This window comes from Pteropus alecto, unplaced genomic scaffold (genome assembly GCF_000325575.1).
Source record: "Pteropus alecto unplaced genomic scaffold, ASM32557v1 scaffold20, whole genome shotgun sequence".
Lineage (NCBI taxonomy): Eukaryota > Metazoa > Chordata > Mammalia > Chiroptera > Pteropodidae > Pteropus > Pteropus alecto.
Window position 1 is genome coordinate 21,041,123 of NW_006436298.1, and position 15,832 is coordinate 21,056,954.

Consider the following 15,832-nt stretch of genomic DNA (forward strand, 5'->3'; position numbering starts at 1 on the left):
TACTCAACAGGATATGGTCAAATGTGGGATAGAATTTTTTAAATTATTTTTTAAATTATTGTTAATGAGTGTGAGGCTTCCATTGAAACATCACCATTAAGCTTGAATATTCCTTAAGATTCAGAAATCGTCAGTGAGAATATATTAAAATAGAGAAAGGAATTTTTTTTTATGTGTGATAGAGCTTTCCATTCCTATGGAAAGTCATTTGCTTTTTGCTGAAAAATATCAAATTTCAAATGCAAATTCAATATATTTAAAAAAAATAGTAAAACACCATTTCTCTCCCCTCCCTGCCACCCCACCCCCAGGATGATGCTCCTGAGTTGGAGGAAGGATTTATTGTTAACATCACTGATGTATACCTGGTGAATTCCGACTTCTCTGCAGGACGGCCAAGTGTGTGGAGGCCTGGGATGGAAATAGTTGAGATAATGATTGAAGAAAATGATGACTCCAGAGGAATTTTTAAGTTTCATGTTATCAGAGTGAGATGAACTTTTATACATTTATAGTAATACAGAAGCTTGTGCCTACTGATTTAGCTAGGTAGTATATTTTCATCAAAACAAGCGGTATTGCTTATAAAGACAGATATTTATAAATATCTGTCTTAAAATTTGTCTTATAGACTAATTCTTAGTTCTCTTTGAGCTAGACCAAAGGATTAAGTAGATTTTGTCTTACATTAAATGTTAGTATTCTGAAGACCTATTATGTATATTTATATCTGTGTATAGTTTCTACTTTGAAGGGGGAAGTTATAAGAGTGATAAGTAGAAATAATAAATTTAGAAAGTGATGACTTATAAGAGTTACTTTTGTCTTGCATTTTAACTTACGTTATTTACTTACAGGATGCTGGGGATGTCATTACTGCCTATGAGGTGCCTCCACCCCTGAATGTCCTTCAAGTTCCTGTCATCCGGCTGGCTGGAAACTTTGGGGCAGTAAATGTTTACTGGGAAGCAACACTAGACAACGCTGGCCTGGAAGACTTTGAACCATCTCATGGAATTCTTGAATTTGCAGATAGACAAGTATGCTGGTTGTGAACATATTAGGTTTTTTGTTTGTACTTCAAACTTTTTATAGGCATCACCAAATGATTATGCAATAGTGATTGCTAAATAGATTATACTCTAAATTTCTCTGTTAAGCTATAAAGAAATATTGTTATTTAATGTATAATTATATAATGGACTTATGAAGAAGGAATATCAATGTTCTCCAAACTTCCCCTCCTGATTCTATTTTAAATAGGGATTATAAAAGGATAATAACTAGCTTAAAGGTATCTAAGAGCATGTAAAAAAACTGTCTGATGAACTAGATTATTCATATGAATTTTTGGTTCTTTTATTTCTTAATGTTTGCAAACATATTTAGGATTTGCACTAAAAGTATGCACATTTATTACTTAATATCCCAAACCTCTTTTACAATTAAAAGACTAAAATGATAGAAAAATAACAAAGTAGCTAAAACTGGAAAAAATTAAAAGACTATATTCTAGATTTGGGCCAATCAATCTTAACAATTACAAAATATTCCACAAGAATTATAAGCTTGGCAAACAAAAGGGCATTATGTAAGAATATGATGTCATAAATTTTTAAGTCAGTCAGTAGGAAAAGCATGTGAACAACTATGAAAATGTTAGTAACTTTGAATAACAGTATCAATCTCCATGAAGTCTGATTTTGCCTAGATTGATTTGCATAATGTTCATTAATTTATGAATTGTCCCTAGGGGGACAGTAATTAAAGCTAAAAAATAAGCATACAAATCTAAATTTTCCTATACATAAAGGCCTATTATTGTTAATATTTGAAATTATGAGTTTTTGACAACTTTAGAACTTAAAATATTTTCTTCTAAAAGGAGAGGAAATGCATATTTTTGCAGTAAATGCAGAAACAAATTGATTTCTCATTGAAGTAGCCTTCCATCTTTAGTTATATTATCAATACTTTATTCCGTGCATGAGGCTGAAGTTCTATTAATTAGCAGCATCCTTAAGATAAATAATATTACTATATTTAACATTTTATGGGGAAAATGTTCTGTATTCCACAGTATAGATTTGAGGTACAGACATTTTATTTTATTTATTTATTTTATTTTTTCATTTTATTTAGTTCATATTGAAATATAATTTGTATTTCCTCCACTAGTGACTTTTGGAAGTAAGGAAAGCATATATATTCTCAGAGGTGATGAAATTATTTGGCAAGATGCTTTGCCACTGATGTTTCACCCAATACTTAACTCTTCACTACTCTGCTTCATCCTCAGTCTGATCACACATTTGCTCTTTGCCCTGGAACTTGAGGTGCAGACATTTTAATAAGGTTCCATTTTAGCATTTGATTTTGTTCAGGTTTCTGCCTCTCCAAGTGTAACATTCCAGATTTCTCACTTTTCTGTGTTATTAAATTAGAGGTTTTAGGTAGGTTTAAGTAGAAAAACTTCATTTTCTAGTAAATGTCTGTGTCAAAGTATTAAAATTTCTCACTGGGATACAGAAAAAGACTTTAAATATGGAGATATAGCTGGGATATTTTTATCACCAAAAGTGAAATCACCAGCGAGAGCAAGTTTTACTTATTTAATAAATTATAAAAACTTTTAAAATAGACCCAGATAAATGAACAAAATCTTGATCAACATTTAAGGACAACAAATTTGGGTTTTCTTCCTGCCTTTCTTTTCTCCTGCATTGCAAAAACAATTTGAAACCAAAAAGGGATTTATTTGAATTGTAGAAGACAATGATAATTTTTATGTCATATAATAATAATACTAAGTATAAAAAAATTTGTTTGTACAACAGTTACTAGAGCCTACATGGGCTTTTAAAAATTTTCGTTCAAGAATAAGGCTTCATTGTTTTTTGGATCAATAAATAACACTATACTTTATTACATATATAATTTCCTTTATCTTGAAAATAATAGACTGTGAATTTCTGACTTTGAAATACTATAAATATATGTGACTTTAAAATGGTATTATGAACATAACAGGCAAAAAATCCTTCATTTTTCTTTTGTGCTGAGTTTCTAAGTTTCAACTAAAAATTTAAACTATATATGATCAAATATTACATTATATCCTGTCTCCCGCCTTTATTCTTTCTCTTTCTCCCTCTTTTCCTTCTTGTCTCTTCTTTTGTAGGTTACCGCAATGATAGAAATCACCATAATTGATGATGCTGAATTTGAACTCATGGAGACATTCAGTATTTCCTTAATCGGAGTGACTGGAGGTGGCAGACTCGGTGATGATGTTGTGGTAGCTGTTGTTATTCCACAAAATGATTCTCCATTTGGAGTATTTGGATTTGAAGAAAAGACTGTAAGTTAAATATATTCAGGGTGGTGGTGTGGTGCCCTCCCCTAGGCTAATTTTTTATGTCATTTTTAGCAAAAAGGTGTCTTTTATTTTTAAAAATAACTATTATGCTTCACTTGTGATTCTTTCCTCAAGAGTCTTGAGTTTGCTGTTGAATTAGGGTCCAGTCCTCCAACCTATGCAGTTTGATAGTGATCAAAACTCTTACATTGGGCAGTTACAAAGGGGAACAGATTCCTATTTATTGGGTATAATAGACTAAAATATACTTTTTGTGCATACATCTGTTCTCTGACTTCCCGGCTGCCAGACCAGTTTCCTGTTCACAAGGCAAGATTCTATCATAGACCTGGTGTTACATCCCAAGATGGATTTAGCTGCAGAAGTTTATATTACCTTCCCTTCTGGTACGCTATCTTGACTTATATTGAACAAAACACCACAGTCACCCAGCTCATGTGTTTCTCTGTATTTTTTCTTTCTTCTCTCTTACTTCTCATTGGCTGTCTGCTTCCAGGACCTGGAAGAGGGAGCCCAATAGTTATTGGTTCAACCACTGAGAGAGAAAAAAAGCTTAATCAACCATTTGTGCAGCCAGGTTTAGTGACCAGTGCTAAATTACCTCTACATTTCAAATATAAAATAAAGTACTATAAACTATATCATAATTATTATTACATGATGTCATAATTATTACGACTTTACATTTCAAAGGAAAATCTAAGATGAAATAATCATAAAAATATTTAGATAATTCTGATATAAACAGTCAGTTTTTTGGCTCCATATGTCACTATTCCCTTTGTTTGTTCACTTATAGGTAGTCAATAAGTCACCATAGATCATTCTAAATAATAACAAATTGCTCTAATTGTCCATTGAATGCCTTTACCGTTCTATGGATGTAAGGCTAGGCCTACAACTTGCCTGTCACAGCTGGGCTTCCCAGATGCTCCAGAATTTAAATATACCCTAATAATTGCCTAATGATTTTACAACTTAAATCTTAACTTCATAAGAAAGTAGAAACCATAAGAGGGATAGAAAAAGCTTCTGCTGGAGCCTAATGACTTTTTCGTCCTTAGAAAAAGAATAAGCAGAGTGAGTGTAAGGAGTGGTAAATTCACAAGAGAGTAGCTGTGACTGTTTCCCAGGCAGTGTAAAAAGCCTGAGAAATATAAAAATGTATAAAGAAGGGAGTAAAAATATTTATAATATTACTGCCCTGAGGTAGACATCATTAACATTTGTATTTCCATCGAAGCTTTCTTTTTGTGCATATACGCAAGGAAATATTTTAATACATATGCATATGTAATTTAAATTTTATAGAATGCCTCTTTTAGCTTCTGAGGTTAAATAAAAGGTTCAGGGTTTAGTAGTAAAACCTCATATTGATGAAACTTTATAATAATGTTTTTCCTCTTAACTTATGCTTTCGGACTTAGGCACTGGACAGTGTTAGGGAAAATGAAGAGGATATTACTATTCATAAATAATTTTTGTTTATTCATTTTATCTCAACTACTTTAGTGCATAAACTTCAGTGCTCCCTTGGTCTGGGAACTCATATCTTATTGTAATAGCCTCAAACTTCCAATTTGTCTTACAGTCTAAGCGTAGGAGTTAGGTCACCCAAACTCTACTGTGTTATCCTTCATAACCTTTGTTGTGAGGAGTAAATGAGTTCATATACGTGAAGTGCTTATAACTGGGTCTTATACGCAATAGGTGTCAGTTGTTATTTTTATTGTAGCTAGTACTAGTAGTAGGTTGTTATCAGCTTTCTGTGGCTACTTTCCTTATATCCTATCTTTCTTACTGCCAACAGCTCTTGATAACATGGAGTTTATCTTTTAATATATATCTAAAATATAAAATATTGTGCACACAGTGAACATTCTGTTAGCATTATTTGATGAAACAGATTAGGTTCAGCGTTGAGAGGAGGTTGTTACTATAAATCTGTCAAAATTAATAAGCTGCTCACAAGGGCAATGTGCTAAGTATACCAAAGCACTAGGAATAGCAGAGGCTCATGGAAAGCTACTTGTGAAATCTAAACTGTTATTAGCTATAGAAACAAAAAGGACTTACATATGCAGTTTGTTTACAATGGATTTTTTTCTTTCTCACTTTGTTTCTTATTTAATATTTCCGGCCTCTGAGGAGTGGTATAAATAGCACTGAGTGTGGAGTCAAAACATCTCAACTAGATTCTAGGCTCCTCTTCTCCGAATATGTGAATATATATCCGGCCCTCAGATTTCTGTGAGGCTTAAATAAGATAAAGAATGTATAAGAATTGACATATAATAGAAACTCAATAAATATCACTTGGCTCCAAATCCCTACTGTTGGCACCAATTCAGAATCTCATGGAAAAAACAAAACAAGATTAAATTATATGTTTGTTGGTGTCTGTCTGTCTTGAAAATGAAAGCATTGTGTTATATTTTGTATTTATATAGCAGGTAGATGGTAAATGCTCAATATGGACTTTGCTTCACAGAGTCAATATATGTAATTCAGTTGAAGCAGTACTCTTAATACAAAATGTACAAAATAAATAGTATAGGTACCTTCACATACTGAATTTTTTTCTCTTTGTCATGTTAGTAATAAATTCTCTTTTAAATTTGGACTTATTAAAGTTGGCAAACTTCAGATAATTTAGAGGGCAGTTTAGGTCTGTGGGATGCCTGACTGTCATAAAAAGAACCCCAAATCTCACTTCCTTAACATAGTCAGAGTCTATTTCTTCTTCATGCAAGAATCCTATATTAGTGTTCCTAGTTTGGATCTTACGGACACCTATTCTCCATGTGGCATCTTGGGTAACAGACTCGTTCCATTGTGTGGTTCTGTCCTCCTCTGGATCCTGGGAGTCCCTTCTAGTCACCTGTCAAATGGAGGAAGAAGGAGCGTGGAAGATTGTGTGGGAAGTTGATGGCCAAACTGTTAGCATAAATCACTTCTGCCTGTATTCTTTTGGCCAGAATTCAGTCACATGCTTTACCTAATTGCAGGAGTAACTAGGAAATGCCAAATAGCTGACTGTCTCAGGCAAAAAGGAAATGAGGTTTGGTAAAACATTTTTTTCTGACACATAACATGGATGAGTTCTCAATTCAAAAATTGCAAATCAAAATAAGATTCTGTTTGTTTTTCCAGCTCCCTTTTTAACCTTACTGGATTTTCTTTCTTTCAGATCATGGTTGATGAATCCCTTTTATCTGATGACCCTGATTCATATGTGACATTGACAGTCGTCCGGTCCCCAGAAGGAAAAGGAGCGGTCCAACTTCAGTGGACTATAGATGAGACGGCTAAAGGTGATCTCAGTCCTCTGAGCGGGACACTTCATTTTGATGAGGTATCGTCACCATCAGGACTCTGAGAGTTTTTCTCTAATTTGTCCTTGTTTGATTTTCTTTTCCATAGCCTTACTTATGAATGCCTATGATAGTATTCACTATGTCTGGACTTTTTTTGAAATTATATGCACTGTGGCGGGGAGAAGGGGAGAATCACACACACACACACACACACACACACACACACACACACACACACACACACACACACACACACACACACACACACACACACACACACACACACACACACACACACACACACACACACACACACACACACACACACACACACACACATACACACACAAACACAAACAAGAGAAAAGAGCTTTCATCACCAAACAACACAGAAACAAATTCTTTTTTTTCTTTCAGTTTTCTGATAAGTGATTAAGGAATTAATCAGCAATGCTCTCTGGCAATCGATTTGTCACTTAGACATTCTGCCACCATTCTTGAGGTATTGGTTACTCTAATGACATTAATGATGTCAAGCCAGATGTTGCAGATATTTCATCCACTCATTTCTCAGATTCTGATAGATGGTGATTCAAGAAATACCCGGGTTTCATGTCCTAGCCATGATCTGAAAACTTCTCATCTGGCCTGAGAGGAATTTAGAAATTACTTTCAAATTTCTGTAAAGATTTTCCTCAGTAATAATGAGCAGTAATTTCCCAATTACCAGATTCTAAGTGCTAGACCTACTTTCCAGAAAATTAGGAAGGTTTTCCGGTTTTGAGCAGGACATTCAGACCAAAATGGTCCATAGTCTGATCTTTTCCCCCAGTAAATAAGGCCGTCCTTTCTCAGAGTTGTGTGCAAGAAGGATGGGTTTGTAGGTTAGTCTGGAATTGACTTTCTCCATCTAGTTTTTTGGTCAGCAACCTGGCACACTTCATGTACAACTGCATAACAGCCTCACTGTTCTGGTTCATCCAGCTTTGACATACAATGTCTCATCCTAATGCTTTGTAGCTCAGACACACAATCAGAGTCTCCAATTCAAAATATGCAGAAAGTAAAGAGGATGGCAGTGATTCATTGCATCTTATGAATTATAGATTTTTCCATGAATACATTTAATAAGGTCTGAGACAGTAGTATACATTTTCTTAGAAGCTCTTACAAAATTCTTTTAAAAGTACAGATATTGTAAAACAAGAATCAGGAACTATGAAAGAGAAAATAGCTTGGATGAAGCAATTAAAATAATGCTTTTTTAATATTAAAAATCTCAAAGAAAAAATGCAGTTGCAGAACTAAGATGTACACGAAAAGGAGTAAACAACAGAATTTAAACTGCAGAAAATTAATCAGTGATGCATAGGACAAATTGGAGTTGTTTTATCAGCATGCAGAGGAAAGGGTAGATAAAAATGATATCTGTCATGGTTATGTCTTTGAAGTATTAATCTAGTTGTCCTCTCTATATTTGCTTTCCTCTATTCTTTCTCTTCCAGCCTGTACTGAAAACTTAATAGATGTTCCAGGAAATTAGTGAGTTAAGTGTAAGATAAGAAAAGGAAGGAATCATAGTGAGCATTCTGGAAATCAAAACCTGTGGAATTGGAAGGAATTGGAAGTAGGAATAAGCGGAGGGCAGAGTCAGAATGAGTAATAGGAAGATAACCTTAACCTTCATAAGTATTAAACCTATGACCTTGATCTTTACATCATTCTGTGACCATTTAGCTCTCTTTAAGAGATTAGGTTTTTAATGATTGAAAATTTTCAGTAAATTTAGAGACTATGTTATTTTTCTCCCCTTTTTCCTGTTAAGAACCTGAACAGGATTTATAGTCAGAGCTAATTTTTTATAGTAATACTCTTTAGAAGCAACTCAAAATTCTTGGAGACAAAAAGGATACACTTTAAAAAATGCTTATGGGCATAAACATCATCATGCTCATAAAAACATGCAAAATTTGGCTTTGGTCAATCTGGAAAATGTATTATTCCTTTTATTCAATGTAGACTGAATCTCAGAAGACCATTGTACTGCACACACTTCAAGATGCTTTGTTGGAGAAGGACAGGCGTTTCACCATTCAGCTGATATCAACAGATGAGGTAGAAATATCTCCAGTAAAAGGTAAGAGAAATTCACATTTTTTTAAATTAAAAAGTAGATTCTCAGAAAAATGGTTTTATGATTCCTAAAATCTTTACAAAAATATAAAGCTGTCATTTTCCACCTGTATTACAGCTAAAGAATTTTTAAAACTAAAATCACAATGCCTGGTCTTAGTAAGGCCGTACGTCAAATAAAGATTTCATACAACTTAGCTGTGTGACTTAAAAAAATAAAGGTGTTTATTTTAGCAATGTTTGTCAAATAAAATCTGGAGGCTTCCTCAAAGATCTAAATATAACAAAATACTATTCAAAAGGTTATGGCAGCAAAAGCCTTAATTACATTAAAAATTCAGAACACAATTCCATGGGTAATTCTTATGTTAATAAAGCAGGCTTAATAACTACATGTTCATGTAATCCCATTTTTGCCATGTGCATGTCATAAATATGTTTGGAATTATTTCCTTGCAATGTTGATAGTGGTTTTTGAATCCCTATATTTTTTACTCATATTTACAATGACCTCATATTACTTTTGTATTAAGATGTTATTTTTAAAAAGCATATTATTATGCCTATTCCAGCCTATCTTTACCTATTTTCATCAGAAAGTAATTACTTAGATATTTTGACATTTCAGAAACAGACATAATTTTCATTGCCTATGATTCATATGAAAATTTGTTTCTTAGAAATGGAGAGAAAGGATTAATGGTTCTAAATGATTTCATTGTGGTACAAACAATAGTAAGCATAAAAAAATGGCACAACAACTTTCATATGAAAACTTAGTTACTGCTGCATGTACTTTTTTGCCATCAATAGCTCCATCCTATCTATACTAGGGTCTGTGGCCAGAAAAGCAGAATTCTGTGGTCAAAGAAATTCTCAAAATTGTAGAGTATCACTGTATATACCTAGGATAGGTAATCTTGCATTTTTATCTGGAGTGCTTTCCAACAAGCCTGTCATTGAGAATCATGTCATTGCACATTATTCTTCTGTAAGCAGAAGTTAGCTCGGTTGTCTGCATCATCTCAAAATACATATGAGAGTTAATGTCATATAGGATAAGTAGATACAAGAACAAGTATATACCAGTGGATCATGGTAAATCATTTATTAATATAAAAAAGTTCATAATATACTTCTAACTGAGACATACTTGCACATGACAAACCACTCTTGGTTTCATTAATCCATTGTCACAGAAAGTGAGAGTACAATAATCCAGTCCTTTGTTTCACAAAATTCTAATGCGTGCTTCTGGAAACAATTTTGAAGCTACTGCCAAATTATAATATGACTTAAATTACTTGACATGGTTTTTATTTCTATTTTAGTAGGAATTTTGATATATTCTTAGACATGCTTACAAGCAAATAAGTCAGAAAATTAAAAATAAAAAGTACCCCAAAGAATTCTTGCTTTTGCCACATAACTAATAGACATAGCCAGCCAGATAGCCAATTACAGTGAGCTGCAAAATGGTTACTGTAGAAGTGGATTAATGCAAACGGGAGAAGAGTACTTGCTTATCATGGGGGTGATAGTGGAATTATTACCTACTTTCTCCTGCCCCTTTCACTAAAATGTGATCTCGGACAAATTATTTGTCTCAGTGTCTTGAATGCCTCAGTATGCTTAAACATCTTTATCAGTAAAATGAGGATAATTCTGGTACCTAACTTGTATGATTGTCATGAAGATTAACTCATAAGATTAGTATATGTAAAGCACTTAGAACGTTGCCAGACATATACTAAGTGAATACATGAATTTGCTACATAAGCTGTACATGTATTATCTTCATATTAGGTAGCGCATCAATAATCATTCGGGGAGATAAGGGAGCTTCGCAAGAAGTTGGGATAGCGCCATCCTCTACTCATGTCTTCATTGGGGAACCTTCAGCAAAATATAATGGCACTGCTGTCATCAGGTAAGGACTTCATCATTTTTCTTTGCCTAGGGTAGAGTTTTATGTAAATAATTAGTGTTTTTATGCCTTAAATACACCGTTCTCAATACATACATATTCTTTAAGCATTGTTATTTGATATGTTTGTAACAGCCTGTGAAGAGTAGAACACATTTTTGGTAAAAGTTGAAGACATATCCTGACCTATCTTGAAGTTAGATCATGAGGAGGTGTCTGTTTCTTGGGTGATTTGAACAACCCATGCCAAGGACATCTGTGTTTCAGCCCCGTCTATCACTAACCATCTGAAATAAGAGAGTTACTTCATCTCTGTAAGCTTGTGTGTCTTAGCTACAAAGTTATTCCTTAGAAAGTCACCTGGAGCAAGCATGTTATGATCCTAAGTATCCTAAAATTAGGGCCTATTGTATAACTATAGGATGATCATAGGCAACTTTATTATAGATTTTCTCATAAGGATTAGGACATCAGGTATTAATGAAGTAGCTGAATTTGAGTTAAAACTTTACCTTTTTGTTAGTTTTTCCATTAGCATTGCATGTGTGAAGTGTTTCCTGTTCTTTGGAGAGCTTTGTTAGGCTATTCGTGTTTAGTACCTTGTGTATTAAGTGCAAGTCTATAAATTTTTTTTAAATTCCTTTAAACCTTCCAATTTTAGTGTTCAGCTTTTGCCAGTATTATCCTCCAGCAGATTTACATGAGTTCAGTACTTTGAGTGTTATGTTGGAATTATAAGACTTTCTTTTGGTTTATAGTTGCTAGATAAGGTTATTTAAATGTATAATGCTTCTGAAATACATGAAAATTGTTTATTGTTGAAATACATAGGAAATATCTGGGGAAAGTTTCTTCAATAAAAAACATATTGAATATATATGTGTGTATTGTTGTAGCCTTGTTCGTGGCCCAGCGATATGGGGGGAGGTCACAGTGTACTGGAGAATATCCCCTGCATCCACAGGGGAATTTGCCGAAACGTCGGGAAAACTGACAATGCGAGATGGACAGTCTGCGGCAATTGTAGTGATACAGGTATTAATATTACTGGTTTCTGTTATGCCCTTTAGGGGGGTGCGTGTGTCAGGTGGGGTCGTAGGAGGTGGTTAATATCCAGGGTTTGTTGTTGTTGCTTATGTGATAGGTTTTTTCTTTAAATATTATAGATTCTGCCTACTAATGGCTCTCTTTGTCCTGTAGGCTTTGGATGATGACATTCCTGAGGAAAAGCATTTCTATGAGTTTCAGCTCACTGGAGTCAGTGAGGGGGGGATACTGAGTGAATCCAGCAGCACTGCCAATATCACAGTGGTGTCCAGTGACTTTCCCTATGGCCGATTCGCCTTTTCACGTGAGCAACTTCAAGTGGCAGAAGAAGCACAAAGGGTAGAGTGTGAAATCCTTTAACTATGAAGTATCATTTTTTTTTTTTATATTGTGAGTGATCTTTAAAATGTGTTTCCTTGTTCATATTCCAAAGTTTTCACAAACCGATTAATTAGCTTCTAACATTTTTTAACATGCAATTTATATACTTTTACAAATTTATATATAATTTAAACATAATCCTGGTAAATAGAATTAGAGGCTAAATTAAGTACTGTCCAGTAGATTAATCATCCAAGTCAAAAAAAACAAAACAAAACAAAAAACACCTCTGCTCACCTAGGCGAACATCACAGTCGTCCGATCAGGCGGATCTTTCGGCCGCGTGAGGCTCTGGTATGAGACCGTGAGTGGGACAGCAGAGGCGGGCTGGGATTTCATCCCTGCACCAGGGGAGCTCCTCTTCGAAGCACAGGAGATGATGAAAAGCGTGCAGATTGAAATACTTGATGACGGCCTTCCTGAAGGCCCGGAGGAATTCTCTCTAGTGATTACTAAAGTGGAACTCCTCGGAAGGTAAAGTAGCAAAGAAAAATAGGAAAAGAAAATAAAACAGAAAGAGAGAAAGAGTAAATGCTAGGTTGTGTAGGGATTAATACTGATCTGTAAAATAGTTCTTTCTCTACTTTTTCATAATTTTATGTGACATTTGAACAAGGTAGGAAATTATGACAAAAACTATTAACTCTGCATTATCCTAAAATATAATTTTTTTCCTTGAAAGTTGAAAGCTGTGTTTTTGTTGTGTGAAATCACTCTGGACAGCCCTGAGAATTGAACATGCTATGGGTGTGTAGTAATCTGGTAAGGAAATAGGGTAATTGTTCTCTAGGTCAGAGGTCAGCTGGCTTTGGGGAATTTGCTTCCCCCCTGTCTCCATCATTATACCTGTGAATGGGCTGGAGTGAGAGATTTCTTTTTGGAATCTCTGAAGACTGTAGTATCTTCTCTGTGGGTGAATGCTTGCCTAATAGCTGTTTTAAAGTGTAAAAAAAATTGAATCAGAGGATGTCAGTCATTAATGTGCCCCATGTTTTCATTGAAGATCTAGAATTGACCATATGGAGGCCCTCTCATTCTCTGATTTAGTGAAAGTGACTTGATTGACAAGGGTGGGAAGCACCTTTATCGAGTTCCTACATGTTGAGCAGCCCAGGAGAACCTCTGCACTGACAGCTTCTACAAAACCTTCAACTAGAATAACATTTGCATTTATATAAGTTCTAAAGAGATTTTTCTTGTGCATGAAAATGTTTTTGCATTTGTTATGTAAATGCCATGCTTTTAAAGCTTTTTTAAACTATAATATTTCCTGGAATGACTTAGAGTACATATCATTCCTCCTGGGAAAAAAATATTATGGGCTTGCATACACTTCAAATCTTAAATTTCCCCTAAAATGATTGTGTTTCTGGTGATGAGAATGAATTTGTACTTATACTGAATGTGTTAAAATTTGAGCTGGCACTGACTATTTTAATTAAATAGGTGAAATTTGGTATCCGTGTTATTGACCAAGTAGGACTGGTGGCATTTGCCCTCTTTGTAAAAAAGCAGCTCATACTTAAGTTTAATTCTGAGGAAATAAGTTTTTTCTTCCAGATGAACTTCTAGACTTCCTTTGTTCTGTGAAGGAAGGTATTATAAATCTATTTTACCTAGTTGCTGGAAAATTTACTGCTTTGTTATTAAATGATGATGATCAGTTTACCTACAGTGCATCTCAGACTACCGCTAAGTTACCCTTATCGTTTAGTATTTTAATTCCTAGTTTTCTAATTTTGCCTTATATGTAATCATATTAACCAGCTTTCAACCTTTCAAAACTAGGTAGAGTAAAACATGCCAGGTAAATAGAATTTAGGAATTGAAGGAAAGACTACAGTGGTTTAGTGTCATCTTTTAGCTTTAGGAATTAAAATGATATAAAACTATGGAAGTGAGAACTTTTCTTTGATGGGAATAATATCAGTTTTTTAAAAAAAATGTTATTTGCGTAAATATGTCATCAGATAGGTAAACTATCATTTATATTAAAGAATTGATTATAATTGGTTTCCACAGATATTAAAATATTTTCTTGAATCTTGAAGGTTTAGTTTGAAATTTCTTTAGTGGCATGCCACTCATTATTTCTGTAAAGTAACTCTTTCAGCCTAACACTGTAAATGTTGAGCCCTGCTGGTTTCCGTCTCTGAATGCACTGCAGTTTAATGTACATTCTTATTTTGGTCCATTACTGTAGTATGTGATCAGCAGTGCATTCCTAGCCCCAGAGGTTCATTTTACAACTTCTTCCCAATTTTCTTATAGTTTTATTATCTTTCCACTGCCTAAATTTAATAACTTTATATATTAGTTTTGGTTTCATGCAGGCAATGATAATTGCGAGCAGCACAGATTTCTGTTTCAAACATCATTTCAGGAAAAGAAAAAATATTTTAGTGTTGGGGATTTTTAAAAGTATTAAAATGCTTCATAGGACTGTGTTATAGGAGCTAAGAGGACCCTTCACTTCATGCTAGGCAGTTATGTACTCATTTTATTTTATTTTTTATGACTTTGAAGAGGGTATGATTTTACCATCCAAGAAAATGGACTTCAGGTAGATCAGCCTCCTGAAATAGGAAACATCTCCACTGTCCAAATCACAATAATGAAAAACGATAACGCAGAGGGCATCATTGAATTTGACCCAAGGTATACTGCCTTCGAAGGTAGGTTCGGTAACCTTCTTTGTAAATTTACCATCACTTTCTGAATTACAGTGTACCTGAGCATGACGTTTTCAGTTTGAATTCCTATACGTAAATTTTCTCTGATGTGTGTGCGTGTGTGTATATACATACATACGTATATACTTTTATATGTATTTGTATATGCATTTATATATTTATACATTTATTTTAAAAATATATTTTTAATTACTTTTGGACAGTCTTGAATTTTACTTATGTGTGCCAAAGCTGAATGGTTAGGAATGAAGCAACTTAGGATTATTGAAATATTTTTATTTTATGATTAGAAAAATCAAGGAATATCCACTTTCTAATGAAGGATCAATTATTTGTATGGGGCACATAGAAGAAGACTGACTATGCTAATGATTAAATAGGTTATTTAAATTCTAACTTACACTGTTCACTATAATTCAACTTGTGACAAACTATACTCTTTTTTAAAAAATAAGTCACAAAAATTTCACTTTTAATCATTTTTTAAAGTGATAAACAAATGATGGACAAATTGAATGCTTGTATTGTTCCATTATATTTAATTGCCACATTTAATTTGACTGAATTTTATAAAAGTTGGCTGCTTCATCTGTCATACCAGTTAATTACAAATTCCTGCTACAGTGGATGAAGATGTCGGGATGATCCTGATTCCAGTGCTGAGGCTGCATGGAACATATGGTCATGTGACAGCTGATTTCATCTCTCAGAACTCCTCTGCAGCTCCCAGTGGTGTCGATTATATATTGCATGACAGTTCAGTCATTTTTCAGCATGGGCAGAGCTTAAGTTTTATAAATGTCTCCATCATTGATGACAATGAAAGGTAATACTATTTAATGATATCAGAAATAGAGTACTTCCCCCTTATCCATGGGGGATACGTTCCAAGACCTCCAGTGGATGCCTGAAACTGCAGATGGCACCGAACTCGATAATATACTATGCTTTTCCC

The 15,832-nt window shown here is 34.1% G+C and overlaps 1 protein-coding gene across 1 annotated transcript in view; it reads left to right on the top strand.

Annotated features, from left to right (window-relative positions):
• Positions 1-15,832, top strand: part of ADGRV1 (adhesion G protein-coupled receptor V1) — a 469,718-nt gene that overhangs the window by 148,892 nt on the left and 304,994 nt on the right. The window contains 11 exon segments of the mRNA XM_015590540.2: positions 312-488; positions 858-1,040; positions 3,182-3,361; positions 6,570-6,734; positions 8,716-8,833; positions 10,636-10,759; positions 11,653-11,791; positions 11,957-12,142; positions 12,426-12,658; positions 14,711-14,859; positions 15,502-15,703. Coding sequence (XP_015446026.2) covers positions 312-488; positions 858-1,040; positions 3,182-3,361; positions 6,570-6,734; positions 8,716-8,833; positions 10,636-10,759; positions 11,653-11,791; positions 11,957-12,142; positions 12,426-12,658; positions 14,711-14,859; positions 15,502-15,703 — 1,856 coding nt within the window.